The 27,163-nt window shown below is 41.1% G+C and overlaps 1 protein-coding gene across 1 annotated transcript in view; it reads left to right on the plus strand.

Moving 5' to 3' along the window:
• Window positions 1-20,192, plus strand: part of maml3 (mastermind-like transcriptional coactivator 3) — a 178,210-nt gene extending 158,018 nt beyond the window's left edge. Inside the window, exons 4-6 of the mRNA XM_041785315.1 lie at window positions 9,718-9,984; window positions 13,504-13,582; window positions 16,224-20,192. Coding sequence (XP_041641249.1) covers window positions 9,718-9,984; window positions 13,504-13,582; window positions 16,224-17,326 — 1,449 coding nt within the window. The 3' untranslated portion in view covers window positions 17,327-20,192. The remainder of the gene's footprint in view (window positions 1-9,717; window positions 9,985-13,503; window positions 13,583-16,223) is intronic.
• The last annotated feature ends 6,971 nt before the right edge of the window (window positions 20,193-27,163 follow it).

Genomic DNA, 27,163 nt, shown 5'->3' on the forward strand with positions numbered 1-27,163 from the left:
ATGATCACAAATAAGCATGAGCTGACATCCCAGGCTTTGTGCTGTCTGTGGGTGGCATACTGTGTGCGGAGAAATCCCTTGGTTAAGCACAGTGCCTCCAAACAGCATTTATGCTGCAGGGATTCATTTACTTTAATTGATCCACTCCTGCATGCCTCCATGCATTTCACAGCAGCCTTGCATGGCTTTGTGTTGGTTCAGTTATGGTAAAAGGATGATCCAAAGAAAACCTGTTAACCCAGCACATTGTTTTGGGGTCTGTGAGGAGAATTTGTAAGCCATACGGGGATGTGTGTGCTTCTCTTTGACTCTTCCTCTTAAATGTGTGTGTAGATACAGAAGATTCAGAAATAGGCCAGTTAGGGTTTAGAGCAGAGATGTTGAGAGATTAAACAGACCTCTGTGGGGAGCAAGACTCCTCTCCAGCAGTTTAAATATATCTCTCTACAGGGAGAAACTGAGTAAGTGTGTATGTGAGAGGGTTGGGTTTGGATAGGTGGGTGGATGTGTTCTTCAAAATCAAACAACTGGACTCATACCTCCACCTGTCCATGTTACTGTATCTGTGTGTGTTAGCATGCATTTGTGTGTCCGTGTGCATTCATGTGTGTCAAAGTGATGTCTTCTTTACCTGTGCCTCTGTGGGGATACTCTGATACTGTAGGGTCTGGCTCCACCATCTGCTCAGGGTTAATGTGCATGTGTGTTTCTGCAGAGGCATGTGTTGGTATGATTGTGTCAGGTGCTGCATGATGCCGTGCACCCTAATGCACACCATTGTTGTTTTTCCTTACACTGATTCGTTATTTCTTACTTTTACATAACCCTTTGGCTTTGTTAAAAAGAACATGAAAATGTTAGCTTTGCTTATGTCCCATCTCTACTCTTTGTTATTAACCTCTAAATTGGGGAAGGTTGAGGTTAAGTGCAATGTGGAAGGACTGAGCTTGACTATGCTGGCCATAGCTCTTGAGATTAAACATGCACAAAATCTAGCCTGTGGTCACAGAGACTTTAATGGCATCACTAAATTTTGTTGCAGAATAACAGAGCTAAATTGCAGAATCTTTTTTTTTTACAGAAAACTTGACTATCTTTACGGTATTTTCAAACCTGGATCAAGAGGTCTACAGCTGATAGTTAGCTGCATGTTGTGGATTTGAACAAAACTAAATGAACACAATGTAAATCATGATGCAGGAAGATGGTTTACCTTTTCCCTCTGGCACACCCACAGAAACAGACTAAAGCTTAAATATCAGTGTGACAAATAGTCTGGATTTTACAGTATCTCTTTTTTAATATATCTTTTATAAGTCACCAGTTAACATGGGCACATGTTAAACCACAACAGTAGTAGAATTTTAAAAGTCGTGTTACAACACTCTAAGTTTAACATTGACTCCTTTTGCTGGTATGTTAACTAGAGCTGAACAATTTTGAGAAAATGTTTAATTGATTATTTTAAGTCAAATTGCAAATTTGATATAAATTGATATATTGAAGTGAATCTTGTTTTTCATTTCATTCTCATTTTGATGAAGAAAAACAAAAAAAGGAAAGTAGGATTTCTTTGTGACCTATTGGAACAGAAAAATAAGCTCTTTAATGTTTGCATGGTGGCAGAGGATTACATCTCTGCTGCAAAAAATATATATCAAACCTTTTTTTTATTATTATTATTTATTTATTGTCTTTCTATGCCTTTATTTGGAGTGGAGAACAGTGGGTAGAGTCACAAGCATGGATGAGAGAGCAAGGAAAGACATGCAGGAAAGGAGCCACAGGCTGGACTTGAACCTGAACCACCCGTGTACAAAGTACACCACCAACAGCGAGGCCATCTGCACTCTATGAACGGATATTGTGACACATTTCAGGATAAAGAAAACTTGCACTTTCTGTGATTTGAATATTGCAGTAGTTCATATTATGTTTTAATCTAAATCTTGATTAACTGTTCAGCCTTAATGCTAACTAGCTGACTAGCATCTTACAGCTGACCAACAAAGTGTGGCCAGTACATTACATTTGTTTACCTATGCAGTGAGAAAAGAATGCCGGGACGTGATGACCCAAAGACGGCTTGTAATTGGTGCTTTGGCCCACTTTAGAATATTGCAGTGTGAAAAGAATTGACCTAAAATGGGGAGAATGCAACATTATGTAATTTTTAGAGCTGTCACATTAATGCTGATACAAATATGGTCCATAATTGTCGATTTTTTCTATTGAATGCAATATTGTCCTTTCAGCACACTTTGGTTAAGCCACTGCAGCATCTCCCTGCAGCCATGATGATGTATAATAAATCCACCACTGCTCCTTTAGATGTCCCATTTCATTTTAAAAACTCACAGACAGCTCAGTGGACAATCCAAAGGTTATCGTCACCTAGTGACATCAGACATTTCACCTTTAACTGTTCCTTTTCAATCAACAGCTTCCTTTTCATGCCATAATCATCAATAAACCCAAAGTTTCTTATTTTGTTTCAAAATAAAAGCAGGTCTGTATAAAACCTCTTAGTTCAAAGCAAGATTGCCTTTGGATTTTCAAAAAGGTTGTTGACAAAGAAAATAGGCCATCTCTTCAATGCTGTGTTGTTGTTTGGTGTTTTAGCTCAAATTCAAGCACATGAAGAATAAAATCTTTAGTTTTTAAATACAATTAGCAATCTAGGGTTTATTTTTTATGAGTATGCACAGTACAGTATCACAGAGTTCAGTTTTCCTACTGGTTTGTACATTATGTTAATGTAGTGTCTGTAAATGTAAAGATGCTATTTTTACTTTAAACAATGACAAGAATAGCCTTGGCAGTCTTTCTCCTGCTATTCATCCTACATACTTGTACTCTGGCTATAGCCCTTGAAAATGCAGAAAGCAGAAACTGGTCTCCAGCAGGCACTTCCTGTGAGACATTCAGTCATATTACCAGCACAGTCTTTCACCGTGCTTTGAGTTTATTAGCATATTTCTGCACACGACAGACCTCATCAGCAGGGTCAGAGTTGAAGGTCAACCAGTGGGTGGCTCAAGGTCAATCAGACATTGATGAGCACTGACGGTGAATGAGATCAAACCTGTGACCTTCAGGCTGGTCAGCTTACACACACTCCATGCATATGTGTAAAACACATCATCTGCGACCTCTGCGATAAAGAACTCTGGTCCAGATGTACTTCCTGTTCTCTATCCCAGTCTGATTGCAGTTGTCTTCTGTGTAAGTGTCTAATGAGGCATCTCCTCATCCATCCAGCCCTCACACTCTGTTCACTTGCTCACACTGCTCCTCTCCTCCTCTTTACACTCCCCCCTCCCTCCCTTCTCTTACACAAGTGGGTGACAGATGTGAGCCACTCTCGAGAGCACACAGACACTCTGCTGCCAGCCGCCGCTGCTCTTATAGGCTGTGTGTGTGCGTGTGTGTTTACGCATGGCGTGCAGTTGTGTTTCACTTAATGACTTATGCATGAACTGCAAGGCATGATGTAGGGCTGTAGTAGTCCATCCTTCTGTGGCTCTGTTTTTCTTTGTTTTGTAAATGAGGTGCCTGCCTGTTTGTTATTACATCTTAGCAAATGTAGCTTTTTATCTCGCCTCTGTGTGGTCACCACAGGAGCAGGTGTTTTTACTTTGTCTGGAGAGTGTGTGACGATCCAGGCAAATGCAGGTGCACAGACACTAGATGATTTTTGTCCAGATTTTGGCCCAGGTTATCCCCCCAGCCCGAATCAAGAGGAGGAATCAAGGCTCACTGCAGCCAATTATTTGTCTAAATAATCCTCAAATGTGTGATGCATAGGATTCCTTTACTGCCCCCCACCGAGTCAGAGTCAAACTGTAAATGCCAAACATGTTTGATATTTAAGATCCCAGGTCTGGCTGCTTTGACAAAATACTCACAATGGCTAATAAGAGCGAGCAGACCGTAAAGCATCACAACCAGAAGTTTCATACTTTCACAGCTCACAAACATGGCAGTGAACATGAACATAAATGTACCAGAAACTGACAAAAGACAAAAGAAGACCGGCCTTTTCTCTCTCTTTCTCTATATAAATTCATTTATTTTGTGCTGCTAAACAGAATCTTCTTTTTCTGCCCCCCCCCCCAAAAAAAAACACATGTCTCAACCATCAAGTCATCAACACTGAAGTTGAACTTAAGGTAGCTTGTTGAGTAAAAGTTCTGAGATAATTCAACATTTCCCCCCAAAAATAAACCTGTCAGGGCCAGTGTCTATATATAGTGCATCTTAAGGAAACAAAAAATTACATGGTTTTCCACCTGGGTCCCTTCATCTCGATGGGAATGCTAAAAATGCTTGCACCATTTATCAGGTGTTTTTAGGATGCAGCTGTCCTTTGTATCTGAAGGAAAACTAATTTCTGCAGGTTGGGCTTCAACTTTTATGTTTAAAGTTCAAATGCGGTGAATAGATCAACCACCCATCTCTATTTTAACACAGAGAATTGAGTTGACATGTTTCTGTTTCATGAGAAATCAGAATGAATGGACCGTTTCTCTCCTTCTCTCACTTGCACACATGCATGCACACACATTTCCGCTCACTTCACGTGTAATGTAATCACCTGGGCTCTCCATGCTTCCTAACCCAATAATGCTGACAGCCTCCAACACACACACAATACACACACAAACACACAAAACAAACACACACATCCTCCGGAACAAGCTGAGATACATACACCTCTTGTTTTATTTAATCCTCTGTTCTCTCTTTTACTGTAAATGAACTTATCTGTTTCTTACAGTATAGCCGAAGCAGTTTGAAACTCTAGTCCCTCCTGTAGTTAACAGCAGCAAACATCAGGACTCTAGCTGCAGTCCATTTTTAGGTGCACAATGTTGTTTTCTCTGACTGACTCTACCGTGGTCGTAGACTCTGGCTCCCAACCTGGGAGCAGTCAAGGGGGCTGCTCTGAGACTGTCAAAATTGAACTTCATTTCACCAAAATCATGATAACATTCTGGTACATACCAGTTTCTACAAAGGTCTGTTAGTTAAAAAAAGTTTTTTAGGCTTATTTTGCTTGGAATTAGAAAGAAGGGGCAAACAAAGGCATTTATCAATGAAATGAATCAAATTTGAAGGTAATCTCTGACAGCAAAGTTACCACTCTTTTCTCATGTGGGTCTCTGGGGCCTCAGCTTTTCTAAAAACAATTAAGTGTGAGAATGAAGGGCAGACAGAGAGAAATACAGGCCAAGATCAGGAGTTGTATTGGCACATTTTTTTTTATATATTTCAACATTCAAGTGGAAGAAGTAGAGGCTGTGTAAATGGAGAGAGACAAGGTCAAAAAAAGAGAAATATAAATGTGGGGAAGACTTTTAAGGCTGTTGCAGACTGGTGGCTGTGTAATGGCTGCGTCACAGCTTGATTTTCATTTCGGCATGCATGTTTACAACCCAGGGCTTTCAGACAGCCTAGGTTAGCATCCGCATCTCATGCACATGATACGCATGTCTGGTGTGCCAAGGATTTTGAGAATTTAAGTTATGCCTATTTTTAAGGAATTGTGCGAATTTCTCGGCCAAAATAAACAGAATATGCTATATAGAGAGCCATGTCTGCTGTGTTTTAGCAGGCATGCACATCCACATCAGTATGTCACAGGCGACATAAATACAGTGCAGTTACACTTCCGGTTTGCGTTTCTATGAAGAAAGTCACCCTGTTTGTACAGATTATTTTTATTCAGATTTCTTCCCAGCTCAGTTGTAACGATAAATCACTGAAAGAATGTAGTAGGGCATTGACAAGGGAATCGTTAAGATAAAATGTAAATGATGTGGATAGTTTGAACCAATTGGAACTAGTTCTCACCTGGAACCGGCTCTTGATTCTGATCCCTATGTTTAAGTGTGATAAAGGTGAAGTGGATTTTGTAAAACTAATGTGTAATGGTGTAATTATCACAATCATGATCATTAACCAGCTGATATTTTCATGATCATGATTTTTGCCATAATTGAGCAGCCCTACCATGCGGAGGCGGCCATAGCTAATCCCTGATCACCATCTGCTCCTCACCACAGCAACCTAGGCTGAGGTTCTTGTGCTCCTCTCCTCCTTTATCTCACCTTTGGCTCTGTTTTTGGACCATCACCTCTTTAATTTGTTCGGTCTTTTATCTGAAAGCTCTGCCTCTCTCTCTCTCTCTCTCTCTCCTCCCATGCCTTCTCCTTAATTCATCTAAAATCTCTTGCATGGCAACATTAGCACATCTGCATAAAATTCAATCCATTGTATATGCTAGCTATGCTTCAGTGAAGTACTAATGACAGGAGTACTCTCTAGTCATCGTACCCCTCGAGCTTTTGTCTTTTGTATGTCTGAACTGTGCAAAGACACTTGTACTACTCTCATACCTGAACATATAGTGTTCTGTGCTTTTCAGTCATTTCCTCAGTGAACTGCTGCTGAAACTACTGACACTGCTCCCCTTCAGTACACCACCTCCACCAAAATCTCTAATTCTCTGAGACTCTTCCTCTCCTCCTCCTTTTAAAATCTCTCTCTCTCTTCCTCTCCTTCGTCCCCAGCAGTGGCGTGGACATGACTCAGGCCCCCTGTCTACAGCGAGAAAGAAAGAGAGAGTGGGAGAAAGAGTGGAGAAAGGAGTTTGATGGCCTGGTGTTTAGAGAGAAGGGAAGAAAAGAGGTAGAGTGAGTGGGGGAGAGAAAGAGAGAGATCGTAGATCAGAACCGTCATGATTGAGCCATCTGCTGAGAGGAGGCCAGTGAGACTCTAACACACATACACACTCACACATGCATGCTTAAAGATCACCACTGCCACCCGTTGGTCACCTTCTTACATTACGCCTCTCCTCTCCTCTGTTACATTGTCTGTCTGCCCTGCTGCCACCCTGAAGGAACATGCCAACCGGAGATGAGACACGTAGCTTTAAGCATCGATCAGTCTGGTCTTGCTGTTTGGTTAGCCGGTGTTAAGCAAGCGATTCTGTTTGCTCCACGGGGGTTTTTTGTGCTCTAATATATGAGGTTTATCTCCACCTAACTCCTTTCTAAGAAGAGCCAAGCCGCACTACGGATTATGAGGCTTTAACTCTCTCAAAACATATTGAGTATAGTGATGTGTTACAGACTCTTGCCAATGCTATGATGCGCTACTGTAATCCTGCTTTTTCTGTTTCATTCTTGCCCTGCAGTTAAATGTGATTTGTTGTACACTGTCTGTTTCTCTGTGTGGCTGTGGGTGGCTGCGTGCTGAAGCATTTTTACGTGTGCAAACACTCTGAACCATTCTATCCTCTCACCTACTGACAGCGAGCCTAAACGATGTCCACTCTTGTTCAGCTGTCTGACCCGTAATAGATTTATAAATGCTTCCTTCCCATTGGCCAGAGCGGGCCATTTCATCCTATTAGAGATTAGCATATGGCTGACTGGCGGGGAAAGTGCTCTTTATATGCTAATGAGAAGATAATGTATGCAGAGAGGACCAACCAATGCCCCTTTGGGAAGACCCCAGGATGGCCCAACATGCTGAATCTTAAACAGTCCTGATTTTATCTTGCTTTCATTTCAGTCCATTCACAAACACCTGGACAGAGGCTTTGAGAGCTATTGTACAACATAATTGTTTACTTCAGAGTGTCTAATGAAGAGTGGAAACCTCACTCTAGTAATGCTTTTATTAAGTGGACATTGCTGCTCTGATTTGTGCGAGCTTTTTATGTCTGACTAGTGTGCAAAGGTGTGACACCAATATTGCTTGGATTAAAATGAGTATGTGGGGAACATTGTAAACGGGATGTTCAATGTTCCCCTCTGATGAAAAGCAGTGAAAATAGATCAGAAGAGGGTGTTAGTATAATTTGAATTATGTCTCCTCTTCGCATTCTTTCTGAGATTTAAGTGATCAAGTTGATACCATCCGCATGCCTGCAGGGTAAACATAAGCAGAGTGCTAGCAGTCAATTACCATAGCTTAGCAAAACTGTTTGAAAAGGCTAGATGGTTATTTCTAAAGAAAGAAAAATTTAAATAGCAGATCTAAGTTGAATAACATATCTCACATAGTATTCTTCCATACAGCAGGTCTGACTAAAACTGGGCTGTTAAAATGAATGTTAACATGCTTGTCCAGCTGGATGAATTTCTTGAAGTCCAGATGAAACATCTAGATGATATGATCAGAGATTAGGGATGTTATTGTATCAAAATCTCACCTGTTGCTACAGATGATACCATAACAAGTCCACAGTACAGTATTGTGGATTGCACAATTGCACTTTGAATATTACAATATGTGCAAAAAACTTGGCAGGTGTGCATTAGGGTTAATACTTTAGCTCCAGTGTTCACTAACCATCTGAAACCTCTGCTGTCCATCACTGGCAACATCACTGATCCACCTTGTGTTCTGTTGAGCCTTCACACTGTTCTGGGAAGTGGGACTGTAAATGCATTTCTGGCCCGGTATGGCAAATCTTTTCAGGGTGATCATTTGCCAAACACCTCATGTCCCTCATATTCCCCATCAAGTGTGTCACCTCAGTCTGGTAGTGTCTTCGAGCCCAAAGATGATGGGTACGCAAGGGCTGATGCTAAACGTAGTTCCCATGTCCCTTCACTCTACAAGAAACTACACATTCTGCCCTGAAGACCTATTGTTTGAAACTATTGCATGTCCATGGAGGTACTGAGATGCTTCTGTCAACGCGATACCACTATATTAACAATACCGTTACATCTCTGTTGGAGATTAATTAAACTCTTATCACTTCCGGGACTCGGCATTTACATGCCAGCTTCAACAGAAGTCGTAATGTCCTTTGTGTGTGGATTTCCCCATAAGCTAGAGAGATAGTCTGCATAGATATGCCGTAAGGAAAGCGCGTTGTATAAATGTCACTGTTTGATATACAAGTCATGTAAGCAGCAAAGGAGTGCCTGCTTACTCACTAGCAGGTCAACTGGAAAAAAGTCCAGTAGGAACTGCACAAAAGGTGGAGTGTGGCCAGAGTTGGACATACTTTCATCAATAAGTCCATTTCTTCAAGTTGCTTTTACATTGGGACAAGTCCATGTAAAGTCTAAAATGATGACGGATGATAAATGATCAGTGAATCAGAAATTTGAAGAAATCCTCTTGACTTTGACTCTCCTCTTTGACCCTGTTTAGACCAGACTCCTAAGCTGCAAAAACAGTAAAACCTAATTTCCTCTTAAGCACTACTCAGCACCCCTTTAATAATAAAACCAACAGGCTAGTTCAGTGCTTTCTAAACTTTTCTCTATTTGGCCCCTTTTTGGCAGATGAAAATATTTTCAAGCCTCCCCACCCATCACCACACAAATCAGTACAGAAACAGATATTGATTGACACAGAAAAAATTATCTCACCTAGGAAGGATGTGTTAAAAGGAAGTACTGTCTTTCTTCCATCATCATACAAGTGAAGCTGAGGGCGAGGAACGACTCTTTGTGTTAGTAGTTGTGATGACTGGTTTAGGTTCATTTAGCCCCACATAAACCTGACAGTTGCCTCACAGGAATTTCTTCACCTGCAACAGTGGGCTGGAAGTGTTGAATTAATCGTGATCATCAACTAAGAATATTCCTCAAAATGTTTCTTGAACATATTCGATTGTAAATATTTAAAGGGGTCACTCAACAGCTCATCTGACCAGCTTGCATTTCCTCTCTGTGTGTACAGGAACAAGGTGTGGTGGGGATGTCACGACCGCCTGGCGCCCTCCCACCTCCTCACCCTGCTGGTGGCGTTGCCTCAGGGGTGGGGCCCAACCAGGGGTCAGGTCCACCTCCAGGCTACGTGGGCAACCAGCAGCAGGCAGCCATGATGAAACAGATAATGGCCATGGAGCAGGAGAAAAGGGCCCAGATGCACATGATGGAGCAGCAGAAACAGCAGCTCTTTAGAGAGCAGAGACAACAGCAGCAACAGCAACTACTGGCTGAGCAGGTGAGTTAGAGGAACACAGCAGCTGTGCTTGGCCTGTAGCACTCATCTGTCAGCAATGAATTGTAATTTGTGTGCGTTTTTGCATTGTTTGTTCATACCAGTCTGTTTATTGTCTGTCTGCAGCACTCAGCTCATCTTCTCCTCTTCCTCACTGTTGTCTGGTTGCATGTATAATTACCCTCAACCAGCCCCCTCTTTGCTACTCCCTTTTCATCTCTGCGGTGTGTGCGTGTGTGTGCATGTGTGTGTTTTTGGCTGTTACCACCTGCTGTGATAATGTGGTGTTTTCTTTTTATTTCTCTCTCTGTGAGGGACTCAAGAGTTAAAGAGTTCTGAACTCTGAAGTCACCACCCACCATGTTGGTTTTAATTGGATCAGCAAAAACATACTCAGACACACAAATGTATGCTTCTGAAAGGCAACGCGTCCTGATAGGGATAAGCATATGCTGTTAACTGGAAATCATAACTCTGCTTAAATGAGCAACACCTCCGCTTTTAAGGCACCCATTCAAGGGCTGCTTTTATACTGCCTATTAGATTTTCAATTTAAGTTTTATACCTGCAGCCTAGCTTTGGCTGTCATAGAGAATAAGCGCTGCCTCTGGCTTCCAATCAGAGCATTAATCAGTTATGTTGTTTTTTGTGTAGGAGAGCATCATACAGACACTTCATCCTAATCCTATCTTAAGAAGACTCCCATTCTACTTTACCAAAACATCTATCTGATTCTGCATCATCCTTTATTGTCCAACAGCCATCTTATTTCTGCTTTTTTTAAACATTTTTACTGTAGAAAACATCAGTTTTGTTCTCAGCTTTGCCTAAAATAGTACAACTCTTTTGCCAATCAACAGGCCTACTTCAGATCCATCAAACATCTCTTAAGCCCTTTATACTTTTCAATTCCATAACATCGCCTTAAAAAGTTGTACCCTCATTCTTTTGTCAAATGCATGCACAATAGAATTATATTTAAGTCCCAGTGTGTGGTTTTACACAGCATTACAGTGTTGGGAAAGCACAACAGGCACGGCATGTATGCACATAGTGGGAACTTCACATTCTCACATTAAGGCCTTTGTACACACCAAACACTGTTCTTCAGTGTTTGATCTGATGATGCATAGCTTTGTTGTTTAACATACTGCAGGCATAACAAGGGCTTATATGTGCCACCTTGTGCTGGTGGTATGGGGATGGACATCCGTTTTCAAGTATTAAACCAGTCATTAATTCATTAAAAAATTCTGATTTTTGGGACTATTTTCCTTTTGTTTTTTCTATTACATGCACAGGCACCTAATTTTATTGCCGTTCTGTTGCCAGAGGGAGGCTGTTTGCTGACCCCCATTAAATAACAAAGAACAGAAAAGCAGAATGGACACAACCGAAGTGTTACAGACTCTAAAGGCTGGAGTAGGCAAGCACAACTCAACAAACCCAGGAATATCGGTGCCAGCTCAAAAAGCACTAATAAGCAAAAAACAAACAGATCGGCACTCATCAGAAAGTTCTACACTTTTTATTATAAAGAAAATAAAAGCAGCAAACAGCTGTTTCACTATGAACGTCAATCTGTTTGATTTTTACAGTCTGCACAGGTGCCCAGAAACCAACCATATTTCTCTTAACTTAAAGAAAGAACTCCTTTCGTTGACATTTTTAATGTGAATTATCAGTTAAACAATCTACTATTGTCAAGTGAAGTAGACTAAGTTAAGATCAGCAAAAGCAAAGTTAAATTCTTTGTCATGTTAATGGCAATTTCCATTATGTTTTACATCAAGCTAACTATGATGAACAGTACAGTGCAGTACTCTGAAAATTAAGGCTGAAGTAAGACATGTAATGGCAAGTAAGCTCATCTGAGGGCACCATTAGGCAGGAAGGATGATGGGAGAATAATCAGTTAAAAAAATTAACAAGTCCATACCTTGAGGGTGGAGTCAGGGGTGGAAATGTAGAGTAAGCACTGCCTAAGATAAATTCAAGGCAGGTGGTAGGGTTGCCACGAGCTCCTGATAGTGCTGTGGATGTCCCAAGAGTCCAAAAACTGCCAACGGTCTCCAGGCGTATCTCCAGGGTCGAAAAGGCCCAGGGAAAGGAATGCCATCGAGCTTGACCTTAACTGCTGTGTGACACATGTGCAGATAGGTATCAAGCTGGTCTCTGGCCACCCACGCCCCAAACTCCAGCACAAGATTGTGGCCCATTGGGCCTTGTGATGAATCCTCCGCACCCTACATGCCTAAAACTCATGACTGGTCCATATCTAAGATTATCCAGTTTTCTTCAAACAATTGCCACTGACTTTTGAGGAGTAACTTTTGGGGGTGTCAGCATGAATGCATTAATTATGACTAATAAATGTCCATAATTAGTGCATTATTATTACATTTTTTTAACCGTATGCTTCATTGCCACTCTCAGTGCAGCTGGGTTAAGCCACTGCAGCGTCTTCCTGTAGCAACAGTATTGTGAAATAAAGTCCACCGCTGCTTAATGTCTCATTTAACTTAAAAAAAATCTCACAGACTCCTTGTGCTATCGAATCTTTCACTTTTCAGTTCCATTACTTCCTTTTTAATCCAAAACAAGCTCCTTTTTCTGTGGTTAAGTTAATGCATAAGCTTTTATCTTACCAAAGTTCTTTTTTTTCCCAAAATAAAAGCAGGGCTGTATTCTGCATTCAAACAAAAACTGTTTTAAATGCAAAATTTTTGAATATCAAAATAAAAAAGGGCGATTCATTTAGATTAACTGCATATTTTTTGGTTTGCTCATGATTTATACTCATTTGAGAGCCCAAGTAAATTTACTTGAAATGTTCACCCCTTGTGTCTTGGCGCCACTTGTCTCAACTGTACTCAACATCTGTTTCACATAAATGGCACGAAAAAAAATTCTGTCATCAGTGCTTCAAAAATAAATCTGACTGCCAGACCAAACTATGTCTCCTGAAATTCAGGAAACAATGGCCCTCCTTTCTATTGTTTCAGGATATCTGTGTCACGCTTGCATCTACATTAGTAATTAAATAGTATGTTGATTGAATCCTCCATTATCAAAACAAGTAGTTTGGTGTCACCATCCCTTTGAATGCACACAAATCTCAATCAAAAAGTTGGATTACTCTGAGACTGATCTGAAGTATACCAGACTAACTTTATAAGGTGACAAAAGGCCATCTGTTTTATAGGGACGAGAAGAAACTCAAGAATACAAGCCCACTTCCAGTATGTGATGACTGAAAATGTGCTCTAAAATTTTTTGCCCCAATGAAGGATGAAGGTCCAGTCTTGCTTCATCATTTATCAGCACAGGACTTTCATGCTTTGTCGCAGCAGTTCAGTGTGTTTATTCAGTCTGATTTTGTTAACTGTTTATTCAGTGAGCTGTTCTTGCCTGTGTGCTTTATTGATACTAAATATTGAATTTATAAAAGAGATACAAATGAATAAAACACATTATCAACCCAAACACTTCACAAATGTGTGTTTTTGTGTGTTTTTGTAGCTCCAACAGCAGCAGCATCTCCCCAGACAGATGGGCCAGGGCCAGAGGAATCCATACCCACAAGTCAATCAGTACCAAGGTGAGACACACAAATGAAACTCCTCCCTCTCATATAACGATACACAAAATGAAGAATTCCATCACTCCTCTAAATTTTCTTTTTAATAAAGCAAGACTAACATGAGTTCTTTATAACTGTAAAGGGAACACTTTCTTGTTGTCCATAATATCCAGATGGTCATTCAAAAATGCTTTCCATAAAACATATATACTAGCATGGTATATATATGGTAGAGTGCCAAGACATTTAACAGATTTTACAGATCACTCACTGCCATATTCTGAGACAGATCGACGCACAAACACATAAAAGCGTGTATGCAAACAGCAGCGCTGACTGAACATCACCCTGAACCCAAACCCCGTCCTCTCTGTCTGTCTCTGTCAGACTCTGTCAGTTGGCGCTCGGATGCTCTTCAGCCTCAGTCGCTCTCTTTCCTCCAGCTCTCTCTCTTGCTCTCTAGAAAAAAAATATAGAATATTCCTCTCCCTGCCTGTTACCACGGCAACTTGTCTGTCCTGGATCCCCCAGAGTTCCGGTGAAGTCAGAGAGATGGATGAGAGGAGGGAAATGGGAGAGGGCTGAGGTGGGGATAGGTAGATGGGTCTTATAGGTAGGAGAGGTTTGGAAGACAAAAGAGAGAGGGAGATGAGTGGGTGAGGGGATGACGGAGAGATGAAGAAACATCCTGAAAGCGAGGAGGAGAGTCAAGTTGAAACCATTTATAGCCATCAGAGTCTGTCTGCAAGTCTGAAACATAATTTTGAGGGGGCTTCAACATGAAACTGACCTACAAATACACATGTAGGTTCAGCTTTCCTCTAGTCTTTCTGTGATTTGCGATCAGAACAAATTCATTCTCACTGTACTTACTTCTATAGCCCTGACGTGATTAGTGGTATACTATACATAAAACCATTTAATCATGTTATATTACCTCCTGCTCTGCTCAATCCCTCCTTAGATAGGAGTCAGGAGTATGTGATCCTCTGCAGTTGGTCTCCTCTTTAACTGTTCCAGTCCTAGCTGTGGGGTGAGGGATTAGTGCAATGATGTCAGAAGTGGGTTTATTAGAGGATTTAGAGCCATTTCCACACTAGCAGACCTCCTCAGCTCAGGCACTACTGAGCTCAGGGAATGGAAGTGCTTGGCTTAAGTGTGGCTAGTTTTATTTTAGAGCTGCTTTATTTGAGGTAAACTGGGAAGCATCTGTTTTTAGAATTAACAGGTTTGTCACAGAATATACATTTTTGCCTATGCACTGAATTAAGCCTGGATTACACCAAAACATTTTTAACTGATAATGTGAGACACCAAACCTAACAGCAAAAAATGATTCAAACGTCTTGTTTTTAAAGTGTGTGATGTGTAAAGAGACAACAACCAGTCTGCACTCTCTTAACGTCTCACAAGGTCAAACACAACTTTAGAGAAAGCAATCTAAATGTGGCCAGCTGTTAGCTACCTGCTACATCCATTGTGGTGGCATTATGTTTCATAGATGTTGTATAAGCTCTCACGTTGTCACCACAAATCAACACGTTGTTTTGTGGCATCCACCTAACTTCTTGCTTTGCATTTACCATTGTCCCTATGGCTGTGTTTGTTGTGCTTCCTCTTTTGGTCAGCTTTTACGCTGATTGGCTATTGTTTCATTCAAAGTGACGATCCACAGGTTGCATGCTTGGCTGTCCATGGCGCCTCCCCCCTCCACAAAGCCTGTTTTATGTTTGGTGCATCTGCAGAGTCCCCATTTCAAATGTGACATAAAATCTTCAGGCAACTTTGCAGGGGATTTTCACATGGCTGTGCACTTCTCTGAAATTTTTGCAGACACGGATGCACCAGACATCAAAAAATTCTGCAGAAGGGATTTTTGAAGACATTGCCCCCTAGCCTTTGGCAGAATACAGGTTTGCACTGAGGAGTAGGCAGGCACTAGGTATAAAAACTCCAAGTGTTTCGGTGTCACAATTCCACGTCAGTTTGTGTCCATGCAGCCATCCGCAGAAAGCATAACCGAGCCTTTACACGCAGAATTCCTGATCAAAAATACTGGTATTGAACACATTCGGTGTTCCAAATTAGGATGGCCTAGATTGTCTTCTGAGCACACCTCACACTACAGGGAAATCTGAGAAATAATCTCTAGAACCATTAAATAATCAGCCCTTCACTGTTTTCACGTATGAACTCCAAACAATGTCCAGAGAATCATGTCTGGAATTCTGTAGAGTTGTCCTAGGCATGTAACCTATAGACAAGATTGTACTTTTCACACATTCTCAATTAATGGGAATACTGTATTTGAGGAGGCAAAGAAGAGAATGGTAATGATCAATATTTTTGTAATAATATCAAAGAAATATTGATATGGATGTATCCACAAAATGAATAGTGAGAACAAATTTACAAGCAGGAAAATGGAATAAGCGGTTCACTCTGTGCTGTATCAAACATGATTAACACCTGCTTGTTGTGAGTGTTTGGACTATACTGCATTCACACATCAGCTCACTTGGGCATTTCAAGTACATTACCTTTCAAGTAGTGTCCCACACATGTCCAGGGGTGCAGAGTATGTGTGAAAAGGGCTTGCTTTTACATACCTCTATTGTCTGTCTTCTTTGATTTTAACTATTCTGATTTTTCCTCCTAGGTCCTCCTCAGGATCTTGCATCCAGAAGCCAGGCTCTCCAGACCATTCGGGCCAACCGTCTTCTCCAACAGCAGCAGCAGAACCAGCAGCAGATGGTCCAGATGAGCTCTGTTCAGGGCCAGGGGGGCTCGGTTGGACCCCAAAGTGACATGGGTTTACCCTATGGCAACCAAGGGTCCAACCAAGGCTCTCTGTATGGGCTCAATCCCTCCATGAGCCAAATGATCCACCAGCAGCAGCAGCACCAGAGCCAAAGTCTCCAAGCCTCTATGGGTCTCCCACAGCAGCACAACCCTGCTGGTGGACCACCCCGGCAGGCAGGTGCAGGTCCTGGGGTTGGAGGTATGCCTGGAGGTCCTGGAGGTGGTGTAGCTGGAGGATATGGAGGCCAAGGGATGTTAATGAACTCCATGAGCCAGCAACCTCTCAAAGGACCTCCCAATGCCAAAGCCCAAGCACAGAGACTGCAAAGCATGTTGGGAGCAGGAGCAGCAGGAGGGGGAATGGCTGGGGGTGGCTGGCCGCAGCAGCAAGGACAGTCTCTGCAGGCCATGGGGGCAGGAGTTGGAAGGACTACAGGAGGAGGGAGTGGAGACATGGTAGGGTTCAACTCTGCCCAGGGATATGGGATGCAGCCTGGTCAGCCCTCACGACTGACCAAGCAGCACTTTCAAGGCCCAGGCCAGGGGATGAACCAGGGAATGGACCCAAGAGTGGGCAACCCGGCAGCAGGCATGGGTGGCCCAATGATGGGCCCTCACATGGGCGGTCAGCCCAGGACCAATCAGCCCAGGCCCATGGTCATGAACCAAGGGATGAACCAGGGGGTGATGGGCCAGGGCATGAGTGGGATAGGGGGGTTTGGGCCAGGTCCTGGTGGGCCAGGATTAGGGGGAGGAGGAGGAGGTGGACCTTACGGACCAGGGGGAGTTGGGGTTGGAGGACAGCCGCCAGGCTACCAAAGGACAGCCAATCAGGACATGTCATCCTATGGATATGGAGGCGGGCCCTCAGGTGGAGGAGCCTTCGGACTGGGGGATGGGACAGGGGCAGAGCTGGACTCAAGCGATGGGTGGATGGAGGAGTTTTTCCCCAGCCAATAGCCAATGGGGAAACTGGAGATGACTTTAACTGGATGAACTTAAACAAATGTGGAAACCTGAGAACGCAAAACAAAAAAGGATGATGTGATGTGGAATGGCATGTTTTTACATGAGTTGTTGTGTAATGTTTTGTGTGTGAATGTGTGTGAGAGAATGTGAGATGGAAAGAGCAATCATTATGTCTTGTCCTTACTGATGAAAAACCAATATAGAGATTAGGAGGCGTGTTTCATTAGTTTACCTTTTTTCACCACAGAATGAATTTTTCTCATGTACAAGTGTTTGGAAGCAAGCCCCGTTTACACAGCAGCTTTGAGTCCATGCTTCAGCAGGGGCTGATTGAACACCGCAGACTGATGAAGGGGAAGGAAGACTTGTTCTCAAGACAGCAATTTATTTGTGTTTATGTGTTTGTGCCACCCAGCTCGGTGCTTCAGATCTTTCAACTATGTGAGAAGCTGAAGGGAGTAGAAAGCACTCTCAGCGCTCCCATTTCCTCCCTTAGATTTGTGCCCCCCACATACACACAGACAGCAACACATAGACAAAACTCTCTCTCTCACTTTGTTCTCTCTACTTTCTCTCTCTCTGTATCTCTCTCTTTCTCTCTCTCATATCCTCCATTCCTCCTGCCTTACATCTTTTCCACCCTCTCTCCTGAGACTTGTTCCTCGCTCTCGACACTCCTTTCACTGCTTTAAAATTTTGAACATCACAAAACAACAAAAAGATATTCCTCTGTTGTGCCACACAGGCATACTCTGCCCTCTAGTGCTTTTGCTGGGAAACAACCAGGATCATGTGTTTTTTGGGGGATCTGCATGTCGTTGGAGTTGCTGTGGATGATAAGTGTTCATAAAGAGGAAGAGAAAGAGCAAATAGGCAGCTAAAGCAGACACTTGGAATTAAAAAAAACTCTCAAACACACTCACACACTCACAAACACAAGCAAGGCAGCCAACAAACAAACAAGCATCAGCCTGGGAGTATGAGTGGCAGCTAAACGAGCCAATATTAAATTAAACCTGCCTGTGCAACACAAACCACATCACAGGCATCAGGCTGACAAAAGGCAAACTGATCGCTGGGCACTGAATGTATTCAAGCACCACAAGTGACTTCTTTTAGGAGGAAAAAGCTCATTAAAAGCCCACCTGCAATGTTTTGTTTGTCGCTGTGTTTTACCACTTGAAATGATGCTGGTTGTGGCTATTGATCTGAAGGAAAAAAAATGATTAAATTAGCCTTTTTTTTGTTTGAAAAACTGTTTTTCCTCCTGTTTTAGCACAGCCTTCCCTTTCATTGTGGCACAGTAAGTTGTCAGTCACCCTAGCCCTGCTTTCCATCGTGGCTTTTCTTGTACAGCAGCTATAAAACATCCTCACTTCAAACTAGAACGTAACTGTGCTATACTGTAACACTACTGTGAAGAAATATGACTTGTGCCCTTACAGCGCTTTATGAGAAAATGAACCACTGCTAAGCCTTGAGATTGTTTCATAGTTACTCCATAAATGTCAAACAATTGATTAGGCTTAAAGGGTAGCAACGGTTAGCGCTAGTTAGCATCAAATCAATCAGTGCTTCCTCTGAAGTCAGTCTCTCCCCTTCTTTGAGCTTACTCAGCTAAACTGTAGGTGTAACTCCAGGCCATACGGCCCTTCATCATCGAGCTATCCACTCTTTGCCCTAAAAGTTGGGTTATAAATATATGTTGAATAGTTTTTAATACAGTAGCTGTTGGTGGGATAACACCTTACTTCTCTAACTGTTTGTTAACCTTGGTTTGGAGATGAATGGAAGTATGTTTGTACGTGCATTACTTTGTAATTTAGCCCATCAGAGTGAAAGTCTGGAGGATGAAGCTGTAATCAACAAACCAAAAAGCCTTCTTCTCTGTAAACTAAGTCTTTGTCATTAATGCATCTGTTCTCATGGTTGTTGATGTTGTATAATCCAGCCCTTTAAACTTTAACCTCCCACTCATCATCCGTGAGCGTTTCACATTTGTTAGCACCCATGAGTGAGGTTCTGTACTTTGTTTTTTCCATGTTCAGGGAGTGAAAGTACTCTGTATCTCTTTGTGGAGTCTAAAGTCAATGGCAGAGCGATTCATAAAGCAGGAGATGATCAGGTGCAAACAGACCTGTGTCAGTGTTGCTCCCATAGCCCTCTCTAGACAGACTCCAATCAAATGATGAGTGAGAACAGAAGCAATGTGTCGGAAAACACCCCGAGGTTTACCGCTCCAAACTGGAGGCAGAAAGGTGGAGAAACACTTGTGGGTCAGTGTTAAGATCACAGCCTTTATGAGCTTTTTGTCATCATCAGAGCAAAGGTTCATCAAATGGTTTCAGAAAGAGAAAGGAAGCTTCCTCCAAATATCATTATGTACCGGGACCAAGTCTGTAGACAACATTTTAACAAAAATTGTTGTTGTTGATGTTCTTTGTTTTATTTTATTTGTTTTTCTTTTTTTTACTGGTGCTGACATATATGTGATTATGAGAAAAAGTATATAAAAGATAATTGCTATTTGTAAATATGTTTTTACAGGTTTAAATACATCAGATAATACAGTCTCTACTCTGTAAAGAATTTACTGTTTGTTGGAAAATAGAGAAGTATTTTTATTTTGAAGTTTTATGATTTCACGTTTAACCCATCTGAGCTATCCCATTGCACTTCAGACAATGTCTTACTACTAATTTGTATTGTAAACCTCTTTTTTGTTTATTTTTCATTTGTTTTTCTAGTTTGAGATTTGACTCTGTTCTTAAGCAGTGCTTATTTCTTTTTATCCTGTACAGAATTCTGAAATGTTAACAAAAGAGAACTACGAGACTTTTTTTTTGTTTGTTTTTTCAAAAAGATACAATAAAGAGAGAATGTTCTCGCTGATCATATTAAACTAAAGTTTCTGTTGTTTATTGGATTTACTGGTTCGTCTGGTCATTACATCACAAATATGAAAACCTTCATGGTGAGAGAAATGTGTGAAAATATCTTAATACACGAGAAACAAGTAAAAACATTTGTCTTGAACACAAAGGTAGGAGTACCCGGATGTTGTTGGCGTAATAAAACCAGGGTGACCACATACAGGGACATATAGAAAAATTAGATTATCATGAATAAGTTCCCCTTTTCCTCTGATTACATTCAAGAAGTGAAACTTCCATTTATTCCATATATATTTTTGTGAGGTTGCAGCTCACAAAATCCACCATCTCAAAATATTATAACACAGAACACCAGTCTAATAAAAGGGATTTTTAATACAGAAATGTTGACCCTCTGGAAAATCTACCAGTACTTGGTTTTGCACAAATTGCTGGATCTATGTGACCAGGCATGGAGCCTATCAGTCTGTGGCACTGCTGGGGTGTTATGAAGCCCAGGTTACTCTGATAGCCTTCAGTTCGTCTGTATTGTTGAGTTTGGATGTCTCTCATCTTCCTCTTGACATTTCCTCAGATTCTCTAGGGGCCACTCAGCTGGCCAATCATGGATAGAAGCATGAAGGGCTCGAAATCCTCCAATGTAGCTGAATTAAAAATTTTCTTCAAAGGAGAGTGGGTCCAAATTGCTCCACAGTGATGTCAACAACTCATTGCAAGTTATCACAAATGCTTGCTTTTAGTTGTGGCCACCAATGGGCAATTACTCTTTAACATGGGACCAGGCTCAATAAATGAAACCACCATTAAAAACTGCATTCTGTATTTACTTGGTTTATCGTTGTCTAATATTAAAATGCATTTGATAATCTGAGACATTAAAGTGTGACAAATATCCCAAAGAGAGAGAAATAAAGAAAGAGCTATTACAATATATTATTATAATGTATAATAATATATTATTATATGTGTTATTATTATACATGTAGCTCAGTAGTTTTACAATAAAGGTTTACTTAAACTTGTAGCTAGCTTTTAACCACTGGTGTCAGTGTCTGTTGACCATAGAATTGTCTGAGCCTCTGACAAACCCCATGATTGGGCCAGCAGAGATTCAATGTTGATATCAATGCATTCGTGTGTTGGATGAGTATTACTGGTGCTAACATTTACTTCATTTTGGAGCAGAAAAGTGTCAAGCTATTAATGGGCTCTGATGTTTCCACTCTTGAACCATTTTTGCCACTTCCCGACTATTTTTATTTTTATTTTTTTGGCCTCTGTTAACCCATTTTTACCACTTTTAAACTATTTTTTGTCCCTTTCTGTATATTTTGCCTGTTAACCCATTCTTGCTGCTCAAGACCATTTTTTTTGCCACGTTTGAACCCTTTCCACCACTTTTTCTGCCTTTGTTAACCTATTTTTTCCACTTTCTGCCTATTTCGACTCTGTTATCAGTCGTTGCTACTTTTAACCCCTTTTCACACACGTTTTGCTACAGTTAACGGGTCAGTACTTGTCGAACCCAATTTTGCTTTTTGAAACCGTCTTTGCCTTTCCTGTAACCCCTTTCCACTGCTTTTTATGCCCAGTCTTCTACCTTCATCCATTCTTACCCATTTTGGCCCATAATTTTGTCATTTTTTTGCCAAATTTAATCCAGTTTTGCCATTTTTGGCCCATTTTTGCCTTTTTGTCACAATTTGATATTTTTTCTTTAACGTTGTCTCATTTTTTTTTTTTTTTTTTTTTTTTTTTGTTATTTTCTGGCAGTCTGACATTCCAGCACATCAGTAAAGTCTAACTTAACTTTCCAAATGGTTACATTTAACGTGCCCATCCACATGGTTAACATTACCAAGAAAGGTTATTCTGATCAAGGAAAAGGGGTTTATACAGCATAAATAAATGAAAGAACTATTTGTTGCTTTACAAGAGTGGCCATCATTCAGGTAAAAATTTCAATATGGTTATCAGAGCTTAACTTTAAATGGATTATGATTTCGCTCACCCCCCTATTTGACTGGGCCCCAGAAAGCTTCACCCCCTTAGTGAACGGCCTTGCGTGGAGCCAGAAGTGTTTTTGGCTGAACTAGCTTATCTGATTAAATGTCAGCAAATACACTAACATTCACATAAATCCACAAACAATCAGTTTTTTACATTTTGATTTCCATTCCATGCATCAGAATAAGACAAACCAGAGAAGTGATGATGAAAAGGGTCTGTTGTATGTCTGCATGCATGAGTTGTCCGTGGACAACGACACTGAGGGGACAAGCCGCATTTTCATTTCAAGGTCACATGACTGACAAAGACAGATGCATGCACATTCATGTTGATCCCAAAACCAGACTGACTAACAGCTCCAGTAACGTTCCGTCTAACACAGCAGATTTGCATAATTAGACGTGCATATGCTAAAGAGCAGAGCCTTAATTCTGTCTGGCAGTAATAGCTACGATGAATCACAGACTCCCTGTTGGTGTCGACAGACAGACAGACCACATGCAGGGCCAGGACCTTTTGTTGTAATCCATCATTTTTCCATGATACGCCCCTTTTCAAATTCACTCCTCCTCATCCTTGGTTAGCTCCGCCCCCTTCCTTTATTTCTTGTTGTGGCGGCAGCTTGCCTTTACCTCTCCTCATCAGATTCCTGCTACATTTTTCCATTCCACTCTCCCTGGCTGCCTCGTTTCTCCTCAGATTTCTACCTCCCACCCCCAGCACCACACACACACATCCAGTTCACTCCTGCTTCCCATCTGACATTGATAAATGGAGACTAACAGAGATGACAACATCATTACTCATGTTCAGTAGCGACACCACCTAGGACAGAGAAAAACGAGAGGAAGAGGGAGGATGAAGGACAGGACAGGAGGAGGAAGATGGGGAGTGAAGGGGTGGAGGGGGGAGGCTACAGTTGGAGGTGTTCGCTACAATCCACCTCCCAAGCCCACACACTTTAACATCCCCTGAAAGCACAATGTTGAGGTGTTCATTACTGGTGTGAAAAAGTAGAACAACTGTTGATAGTACCAGCTGCCGGGGAGACTGAAACTCATCGTTTTCTGACACAATCCAATCAGGATGAAGTTGCCTCAGGGCTGCAAGAAATGGCTATTTTATCAACCACCACATCTGCTTCCCTGAAAAGTAATTGTGAAAAATGTCAAAAATAATAATAACTTTAACAAAACATCAAAGAATTCTCTCCAATTCAGGGTGACATTTGTGGCTGATATTTAGATTTTTTTTTTTTTTTCGTTTTGGTTTTTGTTTTTTACTTTAAAATCTAGGAATGGAAATTTTGAGTTGTGTTGCACCAAATTTGAATTTCCCTGATGCATATGAGGCTATTAAACATTGAGACTGTGCTTATGAGGATTAAACCACACCATTCACAGTCACACTGAGTGTTATATATTAGAGGTTGGGCTTTCACGCACAACTGCTTTAAATTTCTAATAAGTGATGCCTTTAGTTCACTGCTAGCTACTGACTGAAGTGCATTTGATTTTTGCTAGACGTTTTTGGTGAAATCAAACAAATCCGCATCCAAATCTTTGGGTACATTAACTGAGGTGTATGGGGAGCAATGCATGTCATGTGCATGTGTGTTTGAATGGGACAAAAGATTTTGTGAAGGCAGAGAGGACGTACAAGACTATGAACGTTCTGGGCATCTATGCACGTCAAAAACTTCTGAAAACATTCAACAAAAAATTGTTGGAATGATCTACGACTGACTTTTGTCATCTTAAATATGACAAAAATGTGTGCCAAAGTTGTCACACAACTCCCAACACAAGCACATTTGTGGAGACATTTTGAAACAAATTGAAGGAAGCCCACATTTTTAAGGGAACTGTTGCATGCAATGAAACTTTGATCATCCAATTCAATCCTGAGATTAAAATGCAGTAAAATAATTGGTAAACACCATGGTCACCAAGAATGAAGAAAGCATGACAAAGCAAGTCCAAATTCAAGGTCATGTTGATTATTTTAAGGGTATCATTGTGGAGAAGTGGTCTCCAGAAGGGTCAATGGTGAATCAGCACCAAAATCAGAAGAAAGAGACCACAGATGTGGAAAAAGGGTTTCATTCTTCATCAAGACAACACGTCAGCTCACAATGTGCTCTTTCTGACCCAAAAACAAATCACAGTGCAAGATCACCCTCCCCTATTCACCTGATCTAGCACTGTGTGACTTAAAGGGAACATATTCTGCAAAAATCACTTTTCTATTTCTAACAAAAATATGTGCCTCTGGCCTGTCCACAATCCACTCAAGTACCAAAAAAAAAATGCATTCCTTCCCCCCTCTCATTCTCCACCTTTCAGAAAATGTGTGCTGAAACAAGCCATCAGATTTTCTCCTCATGACCTCATGTGGGGAGTAAGCACCACCCCCCGCTTGGAAGAAAGTTCCACCCTCTCCTGATATTCCTCTCAGCTGGCAGATGAGATGGGGTAACCCACTGATAGCTCAGTGGGTTACCCTGCTCACTTTGGACTGGGAGACTGATGGTTCGAATCCCAGTCAGGTCTTTAACTTGGGATTAAAGTGTCTGTAACATCAGGAGTGATGCATCCATTTCCTGAGAGGGGTGTGGCCAGGGGCAGAGTCAGACAGATCATTATCATTCAAAGCCACAGACACAGAAACAGCTCGTCCTGAGCAGGGCTGAAACAGAGGGGTTTTCAGACATGCAAAAATCCTATACGAGAGTGTTTTTCAGCAACAAACTTCACAGGTATGTTTTGGGGACCTCTGAGACCAATATAAACTTGTCTTCAAAGAGTAAAATATGTCCCCTTTAAAGGAATATGATTTGAGTCTGTGTCAGAATTTAAGAAAAGAACAACAGAGACATCCATCTGAAGAAGACCTATTGCACTACTTTGATCAGTGGAAGACCTGGATGCAGGGGTGTGTTGATGCAGAAGGGAATGATATTGAAGGAGAAAGACAGTCAAAAATGTTTATGTTCAATAAAATTGTATAACAGCATCAGTCTCATTTTAATGGCCATACCTCATCCTCAGTACTATTTTTGTATTTTCAGGAGTGTAGTGCATGTGTGAAAGGGGCTTATGACTGGGCCAGGGGTCTATATGTTTCTTTGTTTTTATGCCAACATTTACAAAAAATAGTTTAAAAAGACAGAATATACCTAAAACTTATTGTTGAGTTGTAAGATACAAAAATAAATTGCTTACCATAATAAGATAAGACTAATCTCTAGAAAACACTGTTGATACTGTATGGTGTGACAAAAAGATTAACAGTGTTATGAGAAAAACCATTCACACGTAATGATTCAGGGTCAAATCGTATGAGGTTTCATGTACTTACCACCTCTATTATTCTTCTAGTTAAATGTTGGCGTTCTAGCAGTGCTCCTAATACAACATAGACTTGTGTAGCAACATGGTAACACAGAGCTACAGCGCCTATCAAAAGAATTCACCTCTGAGTTTTCACTATGAAAAGAAATAGAATTAGTCCAAAGTATTCATCCCCTGGATGTTTAACCCTTTATTGATTTATGAAATCAGTTATGATCAACATAGTTTGATTTTTTGGAGAAAAAAAAAAAGACAAAAAACCCCTCTTTAATGTCAAGATGAAAACAGATTCCTGGGGCACAGGTGGCCAAGTGGATTAAGGTGTGCCCCATAAACACAGTCGGCCCAGGTTTGAATCTGGCCTGTGGCACTTTCCTGCATGTTCCTCACCAACTCTCTCATCCCTGTTTCTGATTCTACCCAGTGTCATTAAAGGCAAAAACAGCCCAAAAATAACTCTTAAAAAAAGAGTCAATTAAAGATTTTTGTGAGTAGTAAACTGTATTCAGCAACAGTTTAAAAAAGTATTGAAATATTTCAGTTTGTATAAGATTAATTTAAAATTTAAAGAAGTTTAACTTTTTGAATTAAATCACAGGAAATAATGAACTATTTTTAATGATATTCTTCTAAAAACATACACCTTGAAAGGTCTTTATCCCTCCTGGGGGCCAAACACAAGACCGAGTTCACAAAGCCAGCTAACTTCTGAATCCAAACACTGACTCTCTTACGGTCTCTAATCTGAACGACAATGACAAGACACAAAAAGAGGGAGACGAGTTAGAAGAATCATTCACTCTCGCTCCCTCTGTGAGAGTAACAAGGCGACAGTATGGAGCTGCAGAAATGTGGAGTGAGGAGTCACCTATTTGTAGGGGGAAGAGAAAGAACAGGGGATGAGATGGTGTGGAGTGAGAGAGGGAAAGCATGTGTGTGTGTGGTGTCAAGTTGATGAATGTGGTAGCAGGAGCCATTGTGGTGGAGGAGGAGGAGGAGGCCACCAGATAACAGCAGAGCAAGGCCTAAGCTGTCTCACACCATGAATAAAACACCATGGAAATCTCTCTCTCTCTCTTACTCACATCTTCACAGACATAAGGAGGTTTGTAATTACCTTGAGATGTTTTTATCTCTGTTTTACTGAGTTAGTTTAATGGGAAGTATCAAACTGTGGGATAAGTGCTCTTCATGCCGCCCCTGCTTGTTTTTGATAACCTGCACATGTATTTGTACTGTACAGACTTTACACTCATGCTCAGTGACCTGTTCACTTCTCTTCACACCTTAATAGATGCAGTGCAAAGTTTGCTTGTTTATCTTGGCTAGTGGTTATCTGGTAGAGCAGTGATGTGGTTTCACTGCTTTTTTGTTAATATGGCGCCCTCTAGAGGATGCTGCCAGGAACTAAGATAAGCACTACTGCTACTGAAGCTGCATTCAGGTCCTCACTTCATTTTTAAACAGACAGCAGCCTATAGTATGGAGCAATATTAGATATGTATGTTGTTTAGTAATTCTAGCAAAAATATCCAAACCAGAAGTTAAACTTAAAAATGTTTAAACTGTAT

Source organism: Cheilinus undulatus, linkage group 4 (genome assembly GCF_018320785.1).
Source record: "Cheilinus undulatus linkage group 4, ASM1832078v1, whole genome shotgun sequence".
NCBI classification, from domain to species: Eukaryota; Metazoa; Chordata; class Actinopteri; order Labriformes; family Labridae; genus Cheilinus; species Cheilinus undulatus.